This window comes from Saimiri boliviensis, chromosome 2 (assembly GCF_048565385.1).
Source record: "Saimiri boliviensis isolate mSaiBol1 chromosome 2, mSaiBol1.pri, whole genome shotgun sequence".
Classification (NCBI taxonomy): domain Eukaryota; kingdom Metazoa; phylum Chordata; class Mammalia; order Primates; family Cebidae; genus Saimiri; species Saimiri boliviensis.
Window position 1 is genome coordinate 152000245 of NC_133450.1, and position 24725 is coordinate 152024969.

General features: G+C 41.7%; 1 protein-coding gene across 15 annotated transcripts in view; it reads left to right on the forward strand.

The window, feature by feature from the left end:
- Positions 1 to 24725, forward strand: part of TRPM3 (transient receptor potential cation channel subfamily M member 3) — a 919012-nt gene that overhangs the window by 806893 nt on the left and 87394 nt on the right. For 9 of the 15 annotated variants that reach the window (XM_074394685.1, XM_074394692.1, XM_074394688.1 and 6 more), the window contains exons 11-18: positions 36 to 170; positions 3872 to 3922; positions 13604 to 13639; positions 13786 to 13926; positions 18209 to 18238; positions 19120 to 19409; positions 20371 to 20599; positions 23354 to 23521. In XM_074394685.1, coding sequence (XP_074250786.1) covers positions 36 to 170; positions 3872 to 3922; positions 13604 to 13639; positions 13786 to 13926; positions 18209 to 18238; positions 19120 to 19409; positions 20371 to 20599; positions 23354 to 23521 — 1080 coding nt within the window. The remainder of the gene's footprint in view (positions 1 to 35; positions 171 to 3871; positions 3923 to 13603; positions 13640 to 13785; positions 13927 to 18208; positions 18239 to 19119; positions 19410 to 20370; positions 20600 to 23353; positions 23522 to 24725) is intronic. The other 6 variants (XM_074394689.1, XM_039461312.2, XM_039461313.2 and 3 more) reach the window with 1 other exon arrangement.

Sequence of the window (24725 nt, forward strand, 5' to 3'; positions counted from 1 at the left end):
CCTGGGGCAGACTAACTCAGCAACTTGATTTGCAGGTGGGATCTCTGGAGCAAGCCATGTTGGATGCCTTAGTTCTGGACAGAGTGGATTTTGTGAAATTACTCATAGAGAATGGAGTAAGCATGCACCGTTTTCTCACCATCTCCAGACTAGAAGAATTGTACAATACGGTAGGGCCAAACTAAGGCACTCTTTATTTTCTTTTTTTGTTTTACCTTCTCCTGCCCCCCATATGCCTGTGATTCTCTTCCCTTCTCCCATCCAAATGCATGGATCGTTCATCACAAATACTCCCTCAGACCTACATACATGACAAACACCAAGTCACCAAGATTCCGCTTGTTTTAATTGCTCAGTTGCCAGCATCTAAGGCAAAAAGTTACGTGGTCACCTAAATGTATCGCTCTCATGTTCTTACACAAAATCACAAGGCTCTGGAAATGAGAACATAGTTTGTTCTGCAAACCCAGAGGGTGTTAGAGGCAATTAGCAAAGGAGGATTGATTTAACTCTAAGCATCAAAAAAGGCCGATTAAGAGTCCTGCACCATTTTGTTATCCTCAGAGCTGTGAAGTTCATTCTTCATAGTTCAGCTACGAAGTGGCATAAAAGGTAAAATGCCTTTTCTGGAGTTACTTAAACATTTTTTTAAGTTTAATAGTGATTTGTTAACTTACTAGGGATACCAAGGAGTAATCATAGGTAGAACTACTATTTATGAAGTTATCGAGAGGATTCACATTAGTTAAGTGCATTGGCTCTGAGCTGATGCACTTCACTAAAATCCAGTGACATTTAAAGAGCAGATATTTTCCCATTTAACAAATGAGGAGAATGAGGCTATCTCAGTCCATGTGTACTACTATAACAAGATACCTGAGACTCAGTGATTTAATTTCTCTGGGTTCTGGAGGCTGGAAAGCCTAAGATCAAGTTTGGTGTCTGGAGAAGGCTGCTTTTTGCTTCCACAGTGGCACCTCGTTTTTGCATTCTCCAGAAGGATCAAATGCTGTGTCCTCACAAGGCAGAGACGGAAGTCAGAAGGGCCAAATGTTGCATGAAGCTTCTCTTATAATGGCCTTAATCCCCCACATAAAGGAGGAGCCCTCATCACCTAATCACCTCCTGAAGGCCACACTTTTTTTTTTAATTATTATTGTACTTTAAGTTCTGGGATACACGTGCAAAACATGCAGGTTTATTACATAGGTATACGGGTTTAAGGCCCCACTTCTTAATACTAGTGCCTCGGAAATTAAGTTTCAGCTTGAATTTTGGAGAGGACACAAACATCCAAACCATAGCAGAGGGCGAGGTGAAATCAGTCACGGGACTCCTAAGAAAGAAGCCAGTAAGTGTTGAACCCATGCTTCTGTCTCGAGATTATTCTACCCCTCATTTTCACAGGGTCTCTGTCCTGACACACAGAGGGCAAGCAGAATGGAGCTTGCTTCCTGTGCCCAGCCAGTACTAGCTGCTAAGCGGTACCACCCTGGCACCAGCTACAAAAAGTAGAGACAGGTTAGCAGAATGGCCCCAGGTTTCTGTTTATCCACTGACTTTTCTTGGTTCAGCATACTGAGACTTTCAGTAAGAATAATGGGTTTCAATTTAAAAAATACAAACAAAGACGAGTTGAATGGCCTATCAGTTAGAGAATCGAGGGAGTAATTTATTCCAACAATTGGGGAGAAAAAAAAGTTGGAAAATTCTAGACTGAGAAAGGTCAGTAAGTTTGATCACTTCGATCTCCTGGTGGTGGTTTCCTGGAATACTTTGTTGCAGATCATGGAACAGTAAATAGCCTCCGTAATAATAATAGCTGACACTGATTGGCACCAAGCACAATTTTTAATGGCTTTATAAACATTATATCATTTAATCCTCACAACAACCCCATCAGATAAAGTGATACTATGATCTCCATTTTAAAGATGATAAAACTGAGTCACAGTTAAGTAGCCTGCTCATGTTCAGAGCCAGTAAGCAGCAGAGGTAGGGAGCCAGGCACTCTGACTCCAGGGTCTGTAGGTTGAATCACTGCACAATCCAGCATCCCCTCAGTGGAAAAAGAGCTCTGATAGGCATGTCCACGTGAATGGGCGGGTCGTTGCAGCAGTTTATAGACCTATCTCAATACCTGAATGGTTGCAGCAGTGCTTAAGAATTTGCCATTGGCCTGGCACAGTGGCTCACGCCTGTAATCCCAACACTTTGGGAGGCTGAGGTGGATGGGTCACCTGAGGTTAGGAGTTTGAGACTGGCCTGGCCAACATGGTGAAACCCCAATCTCTACTAATACACAAAATTTAGCTGGGCATGGTGGTACATGCCTGTAATCCCAGCCACTCTGGAGGGTAAGACAAGAGAATTGCTTGAACTCTGGAGGTGGAGGTTGCAGTGTGCTAAGATCATACCACTGCGCTGCAGCCTGGGTGACAGAGCAAGACTGTCTCAAAAAAAAAAAAAGAAAAAAAAAAGCCATAACTATTTTAGATTATCTAATCATCTCACCAGATTTAGAAAATAAAATACAGGATGCCCAGTTAAATGTGAATTTCAGATTAACAACAAACAATTTTGTCGTATCTCGAAGACTGCATGAGACATTAAATTGTACATTATTTATCTGAAAATCAAATTTAATTGGGCTTCTTGGATTTTATCTAACATTCCTATTCCTAAAAGACAATAGAATAGCAACTTATTTCACTTTATATTTACCTCAAACATCCATCTTTTCTACAAAACTTTTTTTCCCAAACAACGTGTGGCTCTTTCTTTACATCAAATTACAGCAAACTGTCACCCAAATTCAGCCTGCTGCCTATCTCCGTATGAGCTGCAAGTTAAGATTTTTTTTTAACATTTTTAATGGTTGAAACGAAAGAAAAATGCCTTTCTATGACACATTAAAATGATATGAAATTTGCCTTTCTGTGCCCATAATTAAAATTTCCTTGAATCATAACCAAGCTCATTTGTTACATGTGATCTGTGGCTACTTGCACATTACAACAGCAGTGTTGAAAAGTTTCAGCAAAGACTATGTGGTCCACAAAGTCTACTGTATTTACTCTCAGGCCTTTTACGGAAGAAGGGCCAAGCCCCTTCTTAGACAAGTGCTCATTCATGATGGGTAATAAACGAGTTGTGATGGCAAAGTGCCCAAATGTATTTCCAATGCAGCCAGTGGGTCCCTTTGTTCTCCCACCCACATCCTGGCCCCCGGCTGCAAAACTAGCTTCTTCCATCGTATTTTGTCAACAGAGTTGACAAATTCCCTTAAAAAGTTGGAACCTAGAACCTCAAATACATTTTCTTCAGGATACACAATTCAAAATCTGCCAACATGTTTGTTGAGCTATGGCCTTGAGGTGGCTTTTGCCTGTAATCCCAGCACTTTGGGAGGCTGAGGTAGGAGGCTTGCTTGAGAACAGAAATTCAAGACCAGTCTGGGCAACATAGTGAGAACCCATCTCTAAAACAAAAATTTTAAATAGAAACATTAGCCAGGCATGGCGTTGTGTATCTGTAGTCCCAGCTACTCAGCAGGCTAAGGTAAGAGGATCACTTGAGCCCAGGAGTTTGAGGCTGCAGTGAGCTGTGATTATGCCATTGTACTCCATCCTGGGCAACAGAAGACCCTGCCTCAATTAAAAAATAAAACAAAACCACTGACAAAGCTTTTCATCTCCAAATGGGGACAATTTAAAAGAAAGAAAAGGCAGGTACACTGAGCAACTACAACAAGGTCCATCTTGATGAACTGCCCTCCACCAATCAGAGCCTTTCCTTCCAGATCCTTCTTGCCTTGCCAACCTGAGACCCTGACTAGCAAAACTGTTTGATTCTTCTTTATTGTTTTCAGAGACATGGGCCCTCAAATACATTGTACCACTTGGTCAGGGATGTGAAAAAGGTAAGAACCCTCTCGACTGCAGGTCGGAGGCCCTGTCTTGACCGCTTCCTGTGATTAGAGAGTGCCTCCGTTTTGCATGAGCTGCCGGAATATTCCTGTCCCCTCATTTCAGAACAGAGTGTGTGTGTGTGTGTGAGTGTGCGTGTGTGTGTGTTAACTCTGATGCTTCTGCTCATGATGCAGCTGTGACGTTATCGCCAATCGTCGTGCTTTTAGATGCTCTCATTGGACGTAATGCTTTTGAGTAGTGGAACTCTCGGCTTTCCGCATGGCACGTGGATTTATGCCATTACCTGTATTTTTCCATATGCCCCTCACTGTTTGGGGAGCTGGTTTCCTGCCCCCTGACTGACCACAAGAGTACATCTTCACTCACCAGCTCCTGATAAAATGACACATCTAGCATAACACAGAGTGTAGTAAGTAGGCATAGCTCCAAATTTTCTAAAAACAGGGACTAAGTCATAAATATGCATTCCATTCTTCGAACATTCTGGTTTTTCCAGAATATTTTTCCATATTTGTCATCTCATTGGATGGGGGAAAAGATTGCTAGGTACGGATCAGGTAGAATTATTTTCATTTTATAGATGAGGAAGCGGAACTAAAAGGAGATGGGAACAGTATTGGTGGTTGGTAGTTACTGAAGAGCTAATTTTAAAGCTTAGTTCCTTTGACTAATAATGGTAAAATAATAATCGTGAGCTAGTGATGACTAAGTACACAGCAATGCTGTACACTTTCAGTGCATCTTAACTCTTAATCTTTACAAAAATTCTATGAAATAGAATTATTATTTTATTCGTATAGGCTGGGCAGAGTGGTTCATGCCTATAATCCCAGCACTTTGGGGGGCCTAGGTGGGTAAATCACCTGAGGTCAGGAGTTCGAGACCAGTCTGGTCAACATGGTGAAACCCTGTCTCTACTAAAAATACAAAAATTAGCTGGCATGGTAGCGTGTACCTGTAATCCCTGCTACTTGTGAGGCTGAGGCAGGAGAATTGCTTAAACCTGGGAGGCAGAGGCTGCAGTGAGCCAAGATCACACCACTGCCCTCCAGCCTGGGCAACAGAGCGAGACTCCATCTCAAAAAAATATATATATATTTTGTTTTTATTATAATACGGTTTTGTTCCCGTTTAAAGACAAGAAGAATGAGATACAGGGAGATGCTGTTTGCTCTCGGCCAAGGGCTTGTTCTTTTGTCCCATAGTATCTTTTTCAGAGGCAGCTTGAGCTCTGAACACTTAAATCCATCCCAGAAATGGATGTTTTTAATTCCAAAAGATAAAATAGAAGGTGGCAGTGCCCCCACCCCACACATACGTCCCCATACACACATGTACACATATGCCCACCATCGCCACTTGGTAACAATTCTTCACCAAAGTCCACAGGACGTGTTCAGAGAAAGCCACAAAGTGAAGTCAAAAATACAGTCCGGTTCCTTCATCTCACAGGAAGTAGCTAGAATTGCCCTTAGGCGTTCTGTAACTGATTTTTTCTCTTTCCTTTGAAAGGCCAAGCAAAGGCCCTGGGGCTACTTATAATGAATGTTCCTATTCACCTGCTGGACCTTTGCTAAGAATGAGTAAAGGATATAAAAATAACACACATAAGCAAAATCTCCTTCCTTTGACCCTTGCAAACTTTCCTCCTATCTCAACACCACTTTAATGAAGGATTTTTCATCTGCTCGAGTGGCTGAAGCCTATAGTTCTTGCAAAACAAAGGGGAAAGACGCTGTGCACTCTGTACTCACAATTCAACAACCACTTTCGTAAGATCGGATCCTTCACTGGTCTACGCATTCCAGGCCATAGCAATAGATCTGCCTTTAGCAAACCCATTTCTTTTTCCTTTGAAACTTTGAGTTTTGTCTTATTCATTCTGGCTTAAAATTGCCTGAGAACTAAACTACAAAGATTAGAAGTATACACATTCGATGTGTATTCAGTGAGATAGTTGTTGCTCATGTTCAAGCAAATGTTTTGAGTTTTTCTAAAATAATGAATTGGGGTGTTCTCTCCTACACTTTATCTCCATCCCTGAAGGAATTGTGAGTCTTTTTAAATAGACAGCCACGCTTTGTCCCTCAATCCCAGTCATCGCCAACCCAACCCCTTAAAAAAAAATGGCACTCATCCGATTCAGTGACCCAGTCTTCCAGCAGCAATGTCTAGTTTTCAAAGGGATTTTTGCAGTTAGATTTCACTGAGTATAATGATCAAAATCCTTCTCATTACTTTCTTCTCCCCGTAGGACTCTGCTTTTTCTAAAATCCCTCAAGTTGCTTTTTGCATTTGCTTATGTCACTTGCATTATTAGAAGTCATGTAAATTATCTCCAAGGTGGGGTTTTTTTGCGGGATAGCTTCTCAGCTAAAGAGGTACCTCAAAAAATATAAACTAACGAGAAAGAACAGGATGGCAAGAATTTGGGAGGAAGAAGCATTAAAAGCAGTTTTTTTTTCCCCCTTTTAAGTATGACCCAAATATTTGAGCAAGAAAACCGTTAATCAAGCATTCATTTACCATTTACTTACAAATTTAGTAACTGGAAAAAATAACAACAAATGACCAAAAATAGTATCGAACTGGTCTAGAAATAATTTATCCTTTTACCTGGAAAAAGAGACTGCTGTTAAGACAAGAAAAAACAGAAAGCCAATTTTAATTTCTTCCCTTGGGAATAAGTAGGAGCAGGAAATGCAGAATCCATTATTTCTGTGACCAAGGTGAGTATCCAACTCGGGGAGAGCAAGAAAGACAAATAGTGTGAGATTCAGAAGATAAGAAAAAAGAAAGAAAGAAAGGATGAACAGTGGTATAGTCACAGGAGTCGAAGTGCCTACATTTTATATTATATGGATTAAGGGAGCTGAAAATGAAGGGTTTTGTTTGTTTTGTGTTTGGAGAAGAAGTGAATAAGGGAGAAATTAACATTGGTACACAACTTAGGTGACTTTCAGGTGGTTTCACATGGTTTCAAGTGACTTCTAGCAATTTAGGCCAGTAAGATAATCAAAGGCTACAAAACTAAAGTTAAAATGTTAAGAAAATCTTGAGAATTTAAAGCAATTTTAAGGAACATAATAATAATTAACATGTGCTTTCTTTTTTACAATTATAGGGGGAATATATATGTATGTATATTTAATCTGGACAAAAAGTAATGAATAAATTATCAACTCTGGTACCAAAACGCTATTCATGAATTAGGAACACAGTCCTAGACATTAAGCATAGTGTTTGATAATATATCTGCCAAATTATATGTAACTAACTCTTAACCAAATGAATGCATTGAGGAATTATCAAACCATCATAAGTCAATCAGCATGACATCTTCAGTTCACCTCTGCTTTGAGACCAACAGAACTGAATGTGGTGAATTGTTCCCAAGCTGGTTTTGAAATCTCAAATTATTTATATCAAGGGAACAATCTAGGAGCAATGAGGTAAAAAGAGTGGCTCTTCAGCATTAATCAGAAATTTAAATTGTTTTAAACCAACCCAGTTCTCTGAACTATTTTCATGCATAAATCCATTGAATGTACCAATGCTCTCATATTAAACCAGAGTGGCCCAAGTCTGTCTGCTTATCTGTGGAATATAACCTGCCATTTTAGTAGCTGTCTGCTCAATTTGTGCCTCTGTATGTTTTAAAGTAGTTTTTTCCCTTTCTTAAATGTGCTAATACTTCAAATTACCTATACTATCCTTCCCCGCCAAAGGAGGATGCTATTTGGGTATTATATAGAAGTAGTGGTGAAATTATGATAATTTAAAGTTCATTTACATGGGAATTAAGACCCAGAGCTTTGAAGAATGCAAAAAACATTTTCAGACACACTTTGGGTAAGGAAAGGGCATTTGCATAATCCCATCTGCTAAATGCATGCCAATTTGCAAAAGCATTATTATATTTCAGAGGATTGGTTGCCCGAGATATTACCATGTTAACGGGCTGCACATCGGGATGATGTCCTCATATCCCCTGAGCTTTCACCAGATGAAGCCCCTCCTTGGTGTTGACTCACACCAACTGCAGCCCACTTTTCTTTCTTATACAAGTTGTCCCAGAGTAGTCTGGTCTTCACATTCCCTTGGTAAGCTGAGAACCAGCAATCATTTCATACCTTAGGTATGTCAGAAGGAAACTATCTTGTTTTGAAGCCTTGTTATGAGTTTCAGAGGAAAAAAATTTCCTAAACAGTTGAGATCTGAGAGTGATATCACGAGCTGGCATCTGAAAAACACCATTCGTTTTGAAGAACAGATCTAATAAGTGAATTTAAACCATTACTTTAATTTAAAGGTTTTCTTATGTCTGGCATAAAGTAAACCTTAGATTAGGTTAGTCATTGATAGCATGAAAAAGGAAGACAACATTTTCAAGTTGTCAAATTGTACATAAGGAACATCTGCCCCTAGAAACAAGCCTGTCTAGCAAATTATTTGAATCACATGGGCTCCCACTGTTAAGGCATGAAATGGGAAATAATAATTTGGGTTTTACCCATTACCAAAGTCCTTACTGAAGTGGGAGGGGGAAGTGCTAGAACAGAAACAGCAGGCAGAATCATTGTTTTTCCAGTATCCTTTTTGACTTCTAATTTGAAAAGGACCCAAGCAAAGGAAGACTTCTCTGAAAGGTGTTTGGACATTCCCTGTTGGCATGTGAGGTACTGCTCACCTTCTCTGCTTTTTCCAGAGGAGCTGGATGCACTGAGCCCCACCTCATCCCCATCTATCCTTTTATCATCGCTTGTCTCCAAGCCTCTGGTTCCACTAACCAAATTCCAGGGGATCATTGGAAGCTATATCAACCTTGGAAGCTCCAAGCAGAGTCTTTGGCCAGTAGGCCAAAAGAAATAAGAGCAGCCTGCCAAGTAGTGGTCATACAGTTGGGTTTTTAGAAATAGACAGGACCTTAAAAGTTGCTATATCCAAGCCACCTATTTTTATAGCACAAACTGAGGTACAGAGAGGGAAACTGATATGGCCAGGGTTACATGGGGTCAGGGCCATTGCCCAACCCAGGGCTGTTTCCTCCATGGGGTCCTGTTGCAGCCTGCTCTCTGAGTATCTGTAAGTTTCCCTCTGCCCAGCAATACCTGTCCTAGAGAAGCAATGCAAATGCATCGTCTGCAACATCTGCAGGTCCCAGTGGTCATGGCCATCGGCCCAGCACTGTGTCATGCACTGAGGCTCCCATCCCCCTCAGAGTCCACGAAGGACACTTATTCCAAGAGGCCTAAATTGTACCCAATTGTAATCCATGTCATAAAATCTATTTATTCTTCCCCAGAAGGTTTCCACTCTTCTTAGTAAAAGTAGTTCCCTAACTTCTTGGCTTCCTAAAATCTCTATGAAGAAAAAGCTGCCATCCAGCCTTTCAGGCTGAATTCAGACACATTACTTGTTAAAGTAAATTTTCACTCCTCCAGATAACACTTCCAGGAGAGCATCTGACTCACTCCTTAGCCCCCAGTCCTTCATCCACTCTTGATTTGTTTATATGGCCTTATGGTATATACAAAACAGAAGATGGCTTGTAATCCCAACACTATGGGAGGCCGAGACAGGGGATCACCTGAGGTCAGGAGTTCCAGACAAGCCTGGCTAACATGGTGAAACCCACCTCTCCTAAAAATACCCAAAAAATTAGCCAGGCATGATGGCACATGCCTGTAATCCCAACTTCTTGGGAGGCTGAAGCAGGAGAATCACAGCGTAGGTTACAGTAACCCAAGGTCGCATCGTTGCACTCCAGCCTGGGTGACGAGAGCAAAACTCCGGCTCAAAAAAAAAAAAAAAAAAAAAAAAAAAGGCAGGAAAATGTGCAGAGCAAGGAATTCTCACTGTCTTCGGTTAGGTGAATATCTCCCCCTTGTGGTTAAATAGAATGCAGGAACCTCAATGGTCACGGAATCCTTTCTCCTCCTTCAGGGCCGACCACCCCATAAATCATTCTGAAAGAATCAAGCTTTATATGAGAAGATCCCAGCACCTCCTTGGCAGTATATGCCCCTAAAAGTCCTTTATGTATATAGTCATTTTCTAAAAATGTTCTAATTGTCCCTTAAATTTTTATTGATTTTGAATTTTATTATTATCACTATCCTGACCACTCCCACTCTTAAAGACACCTCGAAAGCATAAATATTCCCTTTCAGTATGGGTCTTCAGACAATATTGGTGTCTTGTTTTTAGAATTCTAACTGATGCTCACAGCTAAGTTTCTCAAAACAAAATACAAGTGACCCAAGATTGCGCCATTGCACTCCAGCCTGGGCAACAAGAGCACTCGGTATTGCCCACATTTTAATTTTTTTTTTTTTTTTTTTTTTTTGAGACAGAGTCTTGCTCTGTCACCCAGGATGAAGTGCAGTGTGAAGAACTCGGCTCACTACAACCTCCACCTCCTGGGTTCAAGCAATTCTTCTGCCTCAGCTTTCTAATAGCTGGGATTACAGACGCATGCCACCACACCCAGCCAATTTTTTGTATTTTAATTAAGATGGGATTTCACCATGTTGCCCAGGCTGGTCTCAAACTTCTGAGCTCAGGCATTCCACCAGCCTCAGCCTCTCAAAGCTCTAGGTACAGGTATGAGCCACTGCGCCCGGCCCACATTTTAAATTTTTAAAATTCCTACAAGATTAAAACTAGGCACAAATTTATAGATGTGCTCTGATTGTCTTTTTATAGCATCACAATACATCTTTTGAGGATTTTTCTGAAACCTGGCCTTTGAACATTGCAGACCATAAAGGCCATGGAGTTCAAGCCCCTTTCTCTAGAAAGAAGTCTGAGAGCCAGAGGGAAAGTGGCTGCTGGCAGAAGGACAGATAGAAGCCCAAGGGCAGCTGACTGGAAGCTGGTGTGCTTCCTCCTTTCCCTGCCAAGGAAAATGACATGATGGGTGGGCATCCTCTGGAGGCCATCCCTGTAGAAGCCCTGTGTCTGTGAATGAGGCTCACTCAGGCCGTTCCAGTCTCTGAGACTCTTCTACTCTTGAAATAGCAGACTGGCCTAACAGTCCAAGAGAGACAGAGGATACAGAAACTGGGGCCTTGTTAGCCTGCTCCAAAATAATGGAGAAAAGTGGTTGCATTAGTGCTATATTTAAACTCAGTTTAATTTTTATGAGAAGGGTAATACATGAAAAGTTACTATCTTAAAACTTTCCGAGCTCCCTTTTTAACTTTTTTTTTTTTTTTTTTTTTTTTTTTTGCCAGGCTTTGCATAAAGAAGTGAGACAATTGGTCTTTCTTAGCCTGAGGATAGCTTAGCCTACTGATTCAGTTAGATGGATAATCTTCAAACAAAGGGGATTTTGAAATTCTGAGGAAGGTAGAGGCCATTTTTGTGAAGGCACTATTCGGCTCATCAAATGGATGCCAGACTAGACTGTGGAGGGCCAAGGTCAAGGATGGAAGGGGTCTGTGTCTCAAAATGTTCCACCTCATATATGACGCCTTTCAGACAGTCCCACTTTCCCTAGCTGGCTCCAGTTAGATGCCCAAGCCTTCCATGTACCCCAAGCCAAGGGAGAGATAGGACGCATTGGGCTGGGGTGGGAGCTAATTCTGGGAACAGCAAGGAAGTCTGAAAAGCATCAGTGGGCCTGGCAAGGTGGCTCCCGCCTATAATCCCAGCACTTTGGGAGGCCAAGGTAGGAGGATCACCTGAGGTCAGGAATTTGAGACCAGCCTGGCTAACATGGCAAAATCCCGTCTTTACTAAAAATACAAAAATTAGCTGGGCATGGTGGCATGCACCTGTAGTCCCAGCTATTCAGGAGGCTGAGGCAAGAGAATCACTTGAACCCTGAAGGTGGAGGTTGCAGTGAGCCAAGATCACACCATTGTACTCCAGCCTTGGCAACAAGAGCAAAACTTCATCTCAAAAAAAAAAAAAAAGAAAAGGCAGCAATGGGCAAGGGAGTCTTAAATGCTGGAGGCTGGTGCTTCAATTGCTATCCTTTTGTTCTCACCCCATTAAGGATAGCCACTGGATTCCAGATACAGCCTTACCTGTATTTCGAGGCAGATTTCCACAGTGAACTAGGGCTATATCCAGCAGGGATGACTAACAGATTGTGGTGAGTTTTGTTACCGAGAACATAATGCTAAAAAACCCAAACCCAGACTTGATCCCAACCACATCAGTTAATTTCAGTTTTGCTGGTTTATACTTTCAACAGAAATACTCTGAGTGCCCACCATATGCCAGGCATATTATAAGAGGCTCTGAGGATGTAGAGATAAATCAAACAAGAAAAATAGAAAGCTACAGGTTTAATGTTAGGATGCAGTGGGATACCTCTAATTCTGAATCCCAAAACCTTCGAATGGATATCGTTGCCCATAGAATAGCTGAGTAAGGACAACTGAAAACCTACCCTCATGTTAGCAAAAATGAATTTAATTTCTGATTGACAGCAATTAGCTTTTTACACTATGAATTTCCCAGTTCTGCTGCATAATCTACCACTACCACCAGAACCTTATGGAGTAGACAGGTGGTTTGACACATGTGGGTAGGCATCAGAATCACCTGAGGAGCTAGCAAAGGACACAGAGGCCCTGATACACTGAAGTAGGTGAGACAAAGTCCAGGCATTTGTAATGTCACCAAGTTCCCCAGGGCATTTTGATGCCACCAAAGTTGGAAAACCACCACTATACATAATGAACGTCTTCTGTGAAGTGGCAGAAATCTCACACAGCATCCTGGGTGGGTCCTTCATTAAGGACAAAAGCAAATGGAGCCCCTCGTGTCTGTCCAAAATAGGTCTATGGGCACGAGGCTTCCTATGCAGTGTGACACCCAGCCATTCATGGTATAGAGTGCTCTCCCACAAGAAGGAGTTACACCAGGCAGTGAGAGTGGATTAATCGTACCCTTTGGAATTCACTATGCACTCAGAATTTCTCACAAATGAAACTAACTCTCCCTTGACCAAACAGAGCAAACATTTTCTTTAGACCCTAAACTTGAGAAGTAGAAAGCAGTAATGAGTAAATAAGAAAATCGTTACTGTTTTGCATCTATAGATGATAAATAGCTAAAAAAGACCCCATAACTCTAGATCTTTTAGAAATGTTACTCTTTGAAAGAAAAAAATGAAAAAGTCTCCTTAGTTCTAGAAAAATAAATACTCCATTGATAAAATGCCTTCTCCTCTTTCTGTCCCCTTCTCTTTAGATGCAAGGGATGTCCATATGCAACCTCATCCTGACACCCAAAATCCCCTCCCTAAATACTGCTCTTCTTTTATGAAAAAGGTGTCAACTTTTTAATAATTATGGATAGAGATTTTGTATTAAAGGAGACCTGAACCCTAAGATCCTAGGCGATGGTAGCCCTGGTAATGACACTCATCTTCTGAAAGGAGTCTTCCTTTAGTGGGTGGCAGATTCCAAATGATTATCAAGAGAGTAGTAACAAGACTGGGTCAGAGGTAGAAGCGGGGCTCAGGGAACATATGGGGAAACCTAGTTCCTAGTGGCTGGGAGTGGTAGCATTTGCCATGTTTAGCCTTGTGTTTCTTTCTTCTACACTGGTGTTTTTCTCTCCCCAGCTGAAGACTTGAATAAATATTTTGATTTTCTATTATTGCCGACGATTACTGCATCTTCTTATTTAACTTATGTCTTCTTTCCAAGCGAGAGTATCCAGGTTTCGGTTGGATCTATTTTAAGGTGAATTAATTAACCAGCATAATAATACATTCAATATGTTTCTTGTTTCATTATTTTTTTTTACTCTAGTTACAGAACACGTGAACTAGAATCCCTAGTAAACCACGTTGTCTTTTGGATTTGTCTGTTTCGTTCTACCCTGATAGGGGAACCTGCCCCCAGACTACAGAATCAGCCTGATTGACATCGGCCTGGTGATCGAGTACCTGATGGGCGGGGCTTATCGCTGCAACTACACGCGCAAGCGCTTCCGGACCCTCTACCATAACCTCTTCGGCCCCAAGAGGGTAAGGCTGGCTGCAAATTCGGGGCCCTTCCCGGGAGGACTAGGGCGTATGGGATTTGGGTTGTGGCTTCTTTGTCTCCAAGGAGAGCAGTTGAGAAAGAGATAACTGCCCCTTCTCTTCTTTTTCTGTCAAATCTATTAAATAACATTTTGTAATTAAATATTATATATGGGGAAATGTTTTTTGTTTTTCATTAGGTCGAATTCAAATCAGAAAATTGTGCTGAGACTGAGCCTAAACAAAGAACAGTAATGAAATTCAAATAAATCTTACCGAGATTATTAAACTCAGCAGTTTTCCAGGTTTTGGGTCTTTATACCTTTAAAAATTGAGAACCTCTAAGAGGTTTTATCTATGGGAATCCTACCTATTGGTATTTATTTACCATGTTAGAAATTTAAATGGAGACTCTAAAAATATTTGTTAATTCATTTTAAGTTAAACATAGGAATCCCATTATATGTTAACATAAAGAACATGTTTACAAAAATAAATATATTCTCAAAAACAAATTCATAATAGGAACTTTTTTTATCTTTTGGAAATTTTTGTAAGTCCAGCTTAATAGAAGAGGGCTAGATTTCTACTAGTGTATTCAGTCTGTTGCAGGATGTTCTGTTTAAAGTATACGAAGAAAACCTTACCCCACAAAAATATATGACAAATATGGCAAGTATATCAGACAAAGGAAGTATTTTAACCATCTTTACATATAATTGTAGATATTCTTTTTTGATACTACACCAAAATTTAATAAGTAACGCTTTCTTAAAAATGAGTTGCAAGGTGAAATCTAAAACCATATAAGTGAACTTTTCATATTCTGTTACATTAAAATCCACTGGTCTAGACAGGCATGATCCCAGCTACTAAGCGGGCTGAGGCAGGAGAATAGCTTGAGCCCAGGAGTTCGAGGCTGTAGTATGCTAATGATAGTGCCTGCAAGTACCCCCTGCCCTCACAGGGGTTAACCATACCTAAAATCTAATGTCTATCTTGTACTTTGAATGGATCTTGTAACATCATGGATTGGTAATGGAGAATTACTGATTTGTTAAGACACACAGATCTTCCAAATATCGACACATTTTATTATACAAATTTTATTCTACAGTTTCATTAGTATTACCTCTATCTCATGGGAAATGTCTTTCAGTATTGAAAAGTTGTCAAAGTCATGGTGGGGTGTGGGGAGAGTAGATAGAAGTTTTCCGGAATCCTAGTATTTTTCTTAAAAGTTTGAATTTTGTCATTGGCAACCAACACTGCCAGTTGTTTTCCTTGAAATAACAGCCTCACATTGGTCATTCCAAACACGTCTCCCCAACGTCCAAGTCTTCATAACCTTCATCCATCTGCCAGTCAGTCCATCAAGTAAAAATTAGATTTCATGAAAAAAATGCAGCTATAATTCAATCCAAACAGTCACATAAGTGCTTTTCTCAGGACAACCCAGCATAGTTCAGCGCAGAGCAGAAGTGTTTTGGGGGCATACTTCCCATGTCATCCCACAGAATAGTAAAAAGACGGCTAATCGGGGGTAGAGATTTAATAAAGTTAAGTGTGTTTTAGGCCTGAAGGCCATTCTTTTTTTTTTTTTTTTTTTTTTTCTGAGACAGAGTCTTGCTCTGTTGCCAGACACCAGGCTAGAGTGCAGTGGCACAATCTCGGCTCACTGCAACCCCTGCCTCCTGGGTTCAAGCAATTCACCTGCCTCAGCCTCCCAAGTAGCTGGGACTACACCTGTGCGCCACCATGCCCAGCTAATTTTTGTATTTTTAGCAGGGACGGGGTTTCACCATGTTGGCCAGGATGATCTCGATCTCTTGACCTCGTGATCCTCCCGCCTCGGCCTCCCAGAGTACTGGGATTACAGGCATGAGCCACTGTACCCAGCTGCCATTCTTAAGTAAAACTCTTGCATTTGGTTTCTCAAATGGGTAACACTGGAGTCTAAAGACATCTGATAAAGGTGGGTACCACTGCCTTTGTTCTTCTCAAGGCACCCACCAGTTACTCACCACTGCTTTTGCACAATCAGTACAAATGTCAAGATGGTGCAAACCCAGTTACATCTTAGTACTGTTATGAAAATACCTTTGACTTCACACAGATCTCAAAATGTTTCAGGGCCATAGGCCACATTCTGAGAACTGCTGCTCTAGCTGATAGTGGGCATTATTTTATTTTATTTTATTTATTATTTATGATGGAGTCTCACCCTGTAGCCCAAGTGGGAGTGCAGTGGTGTGATCTCAGCTCACTGCAACCTCCGCCTCCCAGATTCAAGCGATTCTCCCGCCTCAGCCTCCTGAGTAGCTGGGATTACAGGCATGTGCCACCACACTCGGCTAATTTTTATACTTTTTAGTAGAGACGCAGTTTTGCCGTGTTGGCCAGGCCGGTCTTGAACTCCTGACCTCTGGTGATCTGCCCATTTTAACCTCCCAAACTGCTGGGATTACAGGGATGAGCCACTGTGCCCAGCCATGATTTTTATATTTAACAAAGCTTTCTTCTGATTCTTAAAGTATTTTGTGGAACTAGTATAGAACTTTGAAAACACCTAAAACTTAACAACAGGGATTTGTTTGAAAATGAAAAAATATATAACAAATTTTAAAAACACCAACAAGTATAAATAAGAAAATAAATGAAATAGATGTTAGTCTAGTGGTCATTTTAGAAGCCGAAAGGGGTGTGGGGGAAGAGAGAGAGATTGAGAGACTGAGAGAGATTGAGATTCAGTCTGAGCTGTTATAACGTGAATAGTCAAGTACAATTTGGAGGAGCTGTAAGTGCTATATACTTACCATTTACTCAAATAACTTTCAAGATGGCACCCAACCATTCTGAAATATTTAAAAGTTTAAAATTGGTCTTCCTGGCCCCCAAGATGTAATTACTTCCTGTTAAATATAGATCAGGGTCTGTGTTCTCCTAAGTTGCCTTCTTCTCCGTCTCCTCAGCCTGTGCCTGTTTTGCACGTTCCCAGCATGGCCAGTAATGCTTCCTGTGTGCTGACACTTTCCATGCTGTTGAGCATCTTTGCCACCATCTGCACGGCCCTCTGGCCCCACTCGCCCTTGCCCTGCTGTGCAGCAGCACAGGGAGATGGCCAGCATGAAGCATCTAACATATTAATATATTTCTGAATAATATCCCAAGTCTCCAGATTAATAGAGGCCTTTCACAGGTTTGAGAAATACGTGATTGGATCTGTTTGATGGAAGGTTTCCTTGTTCATCTGTCTTGGTCTGTTCAGGCTGCTATGACAAAATAACATCAGCGGATGTCTTATAACAACAGAAATTCATTTCTCACAGTTCTAGAGGGTAGGAAGTCCAAGATCTAGGGACCAGCAGATTTAGGGTCTGGTGAGAGCCCACTTCCTCATTCATAGTGACACCTTCTCAAAGCAGAAGGGCGAATGAGCTGCATTGAGCCTCTTTTATGAGGGTATTAGTCCCATTCCTGAGGGTTCTTGTCTTCATCTAATCTCCCCCCAGAAAGCCTCCCTCCTAATGCCATCAGCCTTGGAATTAGCATATCAACAGATGAATTTGGGGGGGCACAAACATTCAGACCAAAGTACTTATTCAAGTACTAGATGTTCTGAAGGTGTCAGCCAAGCAGGATGGTTATAGAAGATGAAATAAATCTTAGTTCTCAAAAGACATTATAAACCTGCAGGCTCCATCTTCAAGCAATCTCATTATGCCTGGCCACCTTCCTCATTTTCTGTGGATTCACTAAAATCACCAAATCCAAAAGTCTCTTGGAATTTCTATAAATCAGTTCTTCTTGTGGTGTTTTATTTAGCAAATAAATAAATAAGTAAATGCTATATGCTACAATAGTGTTCTTATATTACATGTTTACAATCTAATAGGACTCTTGGAGGCTGGGTGTGGTGGCTCATGCCTATAATCCCAGTACTTTGGGAGGGTGAGGTGGGAGGATCACTTAAGCCTAAGAGCTTGAGACCAGCCTGGCAACATAGTGAGACCCCATCTCTATGAAACATTTTTAAAAATTAGCTGAGCATGGCAACATGCACCTGGACTCTCAGCTACTTGGGGGACTGAAGTAGGAGAATCACCTGAGCCCAGGAGGTTGAGGCTGCAGTGACTCATGATCATGCTTCAGCACTCCAACCCAGGTGACAAAGTGAGACCTTGTCCCAAGAAACTAAACTAAATACATATAATAGGATTCTTCTTACCTATATGAAAGAGAGATCTAACTGATCTAACTTTGTTCACAACATTTTTTTTAACAGCCCAAAGCCTTGAAACTGCTGGGAATGGAGGTAAGTGTTTGCTCAAATTATTAGTGTCAATTCCCTTTATTACATGTTATATATATGCTGTATTTATAGTATATATATATATAAAATAGTGTATATATATGTATATACACATATATATACTATATATGAAATATATACTATAAATATATAGTATATATAATGTGTAATATATACCATATACTATATGTAATATGTATATATTATATAATTATATGTGTGTGTGTGTATATACATATATGTACATATAATGTGTCACAAGCGTTGCTCACAGCACCTTTGACAATTCCACCGTGAGGTTATATCAGCATTGCAAACAAAAAAAATAAATCCTATTTGAACTATCTGGAAAACAAGGAAGCATATAAATTCTAGTAATCAAAATCTATTCATGAGTGTTTACAAATGCTGACAGATCCAAAGGCCAGAACTACTTCACAAATGTATCTAATAGGTATTTGGAAACTCGAGATAAATTATCCATTTGTCATCTTTTGTTCATGTGGTTATTGTCATATATGCAGATAAAAATCTAGGATGTCCTTATCCTTTCAGCAAAAAGGGTAATGCTGTTCATCAGGTACAAACAACACTACCTTTTGAAGAAATAAATGGACAGAAGTAAAAAAGAAAATGGCCCATTAAAAATAATTATTTAAATGACAGTGTGATACGCGTTCTCACTGCACTATGCTTATGCATTTATCAGCACTGGTTTTACAATTAGGCATGGAAGAGCATGTGAGTTCTTTTAGGACAGGAGCTGGCGTAGTTCATTTCAGTATTGATCCCAGAGCTAGCTGGGAGAAAATACACAATTGCTGCTTACTGAAATGAACCGATTCATTTCTAATGCAGCCAGTGTGGTTTCCTTGTAATTACAGGATGATATTCCCTTGAGGCGAGGAAGAAAGACAACCAAGAAACGTGAAGAAGAGGTGGACATTGACTTGGATGATCCTGAGATCAACCACTTCCCCTTCCCTTTCCACGAGCTCATGGTGTGGGCTGTCCTCATGAAGCGGCAGAAGATGGCCCTGTTCTTCTGGCAGCACGGCGAGGAGGCCATGGCCAAGGCCCTGGTGGCCTGTAAGCTCTGCAAAGCCATGGCTCACGAGGCCTCTGAGAATGACATGGTTGACGACATTTCCCAGGAGCTGAATCACAATTCCAGGTGGGTTAGTCCAGCAGATGGGCTGGTCAGCGGGAGAGGAGGAAAGGTGGGCTCCCAGTGCTGGAGGATCTGAGTGACTCAGAACTTTAAGGGAAGACAGTATCACCCCAGTGATGCACACACAGGATGGACACAAACAATTACCCTTTATTGTGCACAGTTCTGCAGATGGTGGTCCATACAGAAACATACAGCACTTTATCTCATCCTCTCAACTACCTCATGAGGTAGGTCCCATACTATGCACTTCTTTCAGCTAGGAAAAATGGGGCTCAGAAGATTTAAGTAACCTGTCCAAGATCACAAATGTGTGGTGGCAAGACTGGAATTTGAACTGAAGTTTGACACATTTAGCAGGACATGCTGCCTGGTGCAGTGGCACATACCTGTAATCCCAGCACTCTAGGAGGCTGAGGTGGGCGGATTATTTGAGTCCAGGAGTTTGAGACCAGCCTGGGCAACATAGCAAGACCCCATCTCTGAAAAAACAAAAGTAAAAATTAGCTGGGTATAGTGGTGCACGCCTGTAGTCCTAGCTACTCAGGAGGCTGAGGTGGGAGGGTCAGAGGGTCAAGGCTGAAATGAGCCATGATCATGCCACTGCACTCCAGCCTTGGAAACAAAAAGAGATGCTGTCAAAAAAAAAAAAAAAAAGAGGAGATGACATACTGCACTTTATTGATTGCTCCACCTCCTACACTTACATGCCTTGAATTTGAGGGCCTGAGTACAGAGATCACGTCTTGTTTGTCTTACAACCCTCAGTTCTATACCTGGTATCTGGCACATAGTAGATGCTTAATGGATGTTGGCTGGATGAATTTACAAACAGGCTAGACCCCATAGGAAACAACTACATCACACATTGGCCACATTTTCTGGTTGGCCAGTGGGTCCCCACTTTTGTTTTATGGGTCTCTAAGCTGGCCTGAAAGACTCTTCTACCCATTCTGTCTTTCAGAGACTTCGGCCAGCTGGCTGTGGAGCTCTTGGACCAGTCCTACAAGCAGGACGAACAGCTGGCTATGAAACTGCTGACGTATGAGCTGAAGAACTGGAGCAACGCCACGTGCCTGCAGCTTGCGGTGGCTGCCAAACACCGCGACTTCATCGCTCACACGTGCAGCCAGATGCTGCTCACTGACATGTGGATGGGCCGGCTGCGCATGCGCAAGAACTCAGGCCTCAAGGTCAGTGCGCCCAAAGGCCCTCTTGGCTCTGAGGGCCGGAGGGTGGGTTAGGGTGTTCTCAGCCAAAATCTGCCGTGGGATTGGGCATCTTCTTGTCTTAGAAGGGTGGTTCTAAATCCTGACTGTGCATCAGAATCCTGTAGAGTGTTGCTGGGTTTTGTTTTTTCTATATAGAGGCTGGGGCCTCTCCCTGTGTCCTGCTGCATCAGCATCCCTAGAAAGGGTGCCTGGACATTAATATTTTTCAGAGGATTCAAAGATGATGGCCACACACATGTACTACAGGGGCTGCCATTTGCAGAAGCAAAGCCAGCTGCACCAGGAGTCCTCACCTAGGCCACGTGTCTCTGCAGAAGGTGCCTGAACTACTGGCCCTCCTTGGCTTCATGTCATAGACACGTTGGCTCTTACCAGATGTGCTTGAGAAATCGTTTTAAACCAAAATAAAACTGAAATAGATTTATATGTAAAGGCGTTGCTAGATAATCCTAACCTATTCTTAAATGAAGAAAAACAAGCCACAGGCCAGTATGTATAATCCGAGGCCATTTTTAATATGTTTAAGTATAGTTATGTCTGTGTACATTAACCTATAAAAACCAGGAAGGACACATAGTAAATTGTCGGCAGTGGTCACCTCTGATGTTGAGTGGACTATGAAAGGGATGTTACTGTTTTGAGGAGAAATAGAATGGTGGGTAGCATTTGCTTTTTTAATGTTCTTTTCAGTGTTTTTCAAGGAAAATACAAAACTGAGAAAAGGTAAAGAAAAAAATGGGAAATGGAAAGTTGAAATAATGTGGGGAGTTTTTTTGTTTTTTGTTTTAAGGTATACAACGTGATGGGTTTTTTGAGGTTTTGGTGGGGCGGGGGGGCGTTGAGACACAGTGTTGCTCTGTCACCCAGGCTGGAGTGCAGTGGCATGATTTTGGCTCACTGCAACCTCTGTCTCCCTGGTTCAAGTGATTCTCCTGCCTCAGCCTCCTGAGTAGCTGGGATTACAGGCACCCACCACCATGCCCAGCTAATTTTTGTATTTTTAATACAGACAGCATTTCACCATGATGGTCAGGCTAGTCTTGAACTCCTGACCTCAAGTAATCTAACTGCCTTGGCCTCCCAAAGTGCTGGGATTACAGGCATGAGCCACTGGCGCCCAGCCACAACATGATGTTTTGATATACATAGTGAAATGGTTACTCTAGTCAGGTAAATTAACATATCCATCATTTTACCTCATTACCCTTCCTTGTGTGTGTAAGAGCACCTAAAACATACTGTCATAGCAAATTTCCAGTATATAGTACAGTATTTCAGCTATAGTCCTCATTTTGTACATTACATCTGTATGGTACATACTCATCCTACATATCTGCAACTTTGTACCATTTGACCTATATGACTCCATTTCCTCCCCTCCCCAACCCCACACCTGCCTCTGACACCCACTATTTTACTGGACCAACACCCCTTCCCCACATCACTCTTCCTGTGGGCTCTTGGGCCAGAGCCACAGGAGGGTTCCTTGATGTGGGTCATGGGCACTCTATAGCCACACTGCTGGTGACTGCCAAGCCTGGCCTCTGGAAGGGAGCCAAGCTGGCTCTCAGCTCTGAGGACAGGGTGTTATGTCCCCTGAAGACTGCCAGCATGCTACCTGAGCCTTCCCAGGGCAGCCAGGCACCCAGAATTCAGCACCATAAATTCATAGTCATTTTGGCTGAGCTTTTCTGCCATCCCCATGGGCATTCAAGCAAGGGCTGTCCTTGCCTTATTACTGGAGGATCATTTTTACTGACCCTTCAGGGAATCTTAACACCTCACCTTGGAGCAGTTTCTTTAAGGAGGTTCATCTTCAGAAGTCGTGCCCCAGAATTGTTTTAGGTTTGAGATAAGAAGTGAGAGAAGACTTAAGGAATTATCACTTGTTCGTTCTGAAGAATGAGACCTCCCTCTCAGAAGAAAAGCTTCTGTATTTAGTGTCCTTGCATAGATTTACGCGTGATGTTTATACATGAGAGAAATACAATGCTGACTTCTCCTCGGGCGTTTGTGTAAGGGGGGCGTGTGTGTGTGTGTACCTGCTGCATTGTAGCAAATACCAGGAAGATGCCCGAAAATGAATTAAATGCTTTCCTACATGTATCCTCTCAAGGTCAACTTAGGACAGCGTTGGTTTTTTTTTTTTTTTTTTTTTTTTTTTTAACATAGATAATCAGATAACACATAATCCACTCCACTTGACACATTAGCAAAAAAAAAATGCCAATGGACAGATGTATGAATTGATTTCACAGTCAAAATCAAGGGCTGTCTAATGGCTAAATGTAAATCTGAATTCTTTCCCACTTCTGCCTTAAATAGAGTCTCTTTTTCCTCTGTTACCCACACACAAAGTGGGTGTTAATTGGGTAAGACAAATTTGGGCAAAATGCTTTTTTCCTACAAAAATGAGACTGAGCTACTGTGCAAAATATTTCCTAGATGTGACCAAATGAACCTCTTAGTATTAATATGTTAATATGTTACTCAAATGTTCAGTCTCCCTGCAGAGGATGTAATAACTGTATGTGCCCATGTACACACACACACACACACACTATCTCTCTCTCTCTCTCTCTCTCTCTCTCTCTCTCTCTCTCTCTCTCTCATACACTCTTATACCCCACACCCCAGGCCCTCTGATTCTAAACAATCACCCTAATCTTAATCCTTTAAATGTGATTATTATTATTATCATTATTATTACTTCAGGTAATTCTGGGAATTCTACTTCCTCCTTCAATTCTCAGCTTGGAGTTCAAGAACAAAGACGACATGCCCTACATGTCTCAGGCCCAGGAAATCCAGCTTCAAGAGAAGGAGGCAGAAGAACCAGAGAAGCCCACGAAGGAAAAAGATGAAGAGGACATGGAGCTCACAGTGAGGAAACTTACTTACTTACCGCACAGTTATTCTCTGTGGCCAGAATTCCTAGTCCACTTGTCCCACCGATATGCTTAAGATTCAGTAACTCCTTAGGTCAGACATCTGTTCCCAGCCTTCTACCATGGAGTGCTTTCATTTCAGTACTGAGGCCAGGGTATTGGAAAAGTATAAATAAAATGACTGTAGGGTCCACCCTTATGTGAAATCCTGCAGCCAGCCTGTGGTGCAGGACAAACCAATGAAATTCTAAAGCAAGACACTCTACATTTTCCAAACAGGCAAAGCTTTTTGAACAACCAGATGATGTGTCTATCTCAGCACACGAGGAAGGAAAGGGAATCCATGATTCGGGAGCAGCCAGCTTCACTGAGCTGGTACTGTTCTACAGTGCAGAAGCTAAGCCTGTATCTGTCTTCAGGGTCAGGCTCACAATTACCGCACTAATTGAATTTTGAGGTTTGTATGCAAAGCTTTTATTAGCCCTTCCTGGTATAATTATAGAGCATAGAGGCTTTGTTCTGCAGAGGGAAGGGGGCAGCTGGACATGGGACAGCTTCTTGCAATCCCCGCCTGAGCAGCGTGACTGCCACTGGCTCATATGCAAAGGCTAAAAATATCACATGCTATTAAAGGGACAAACAAGGCTTCATAGCTTGGAATTCATCAAGCAACAGCTCCATAAGGACTTTCTCAATATGCCTCACTCTCCCTCACCACCCCCACCATTGACCGTTGTTGTAGTGACCCAGAAGAAGCTCTAAGGGGTGAAATCAAAAATTGGTTTTGCTCAGGTGACAAAAGGGCTTTGTATTATTATCCTACTGGGACAGCACCGTGAATTGTTTCTCCTCCAGATAAAGAATATTTCCTTCCAGTAGGCTCTTTCTAAACATCTATTTGCAGACACAGTCCCTGACTTACTGGATTAAAGGCCAACCTTTGTTTCAGTCTGAGGATTTGTATAAAAATCTGTGGAGGAGTCAGCTCGCTTCTGTAACAGATGACTGTCTCCCCTAACAATCTCACCATAATTTTGTCCTCTGGCTAGAAGATAATAGTTTGATCATTAGAAGAAAATTGGCCATAGTAATACAGAACCTGTACTGAATATTTGAGCTGAACGTGTGCTCTGGAGCCAGAATCCTGCCATCATCTACTTGCTGTGTGACCTTGGGCACAATTTTATAACCTCAAACAC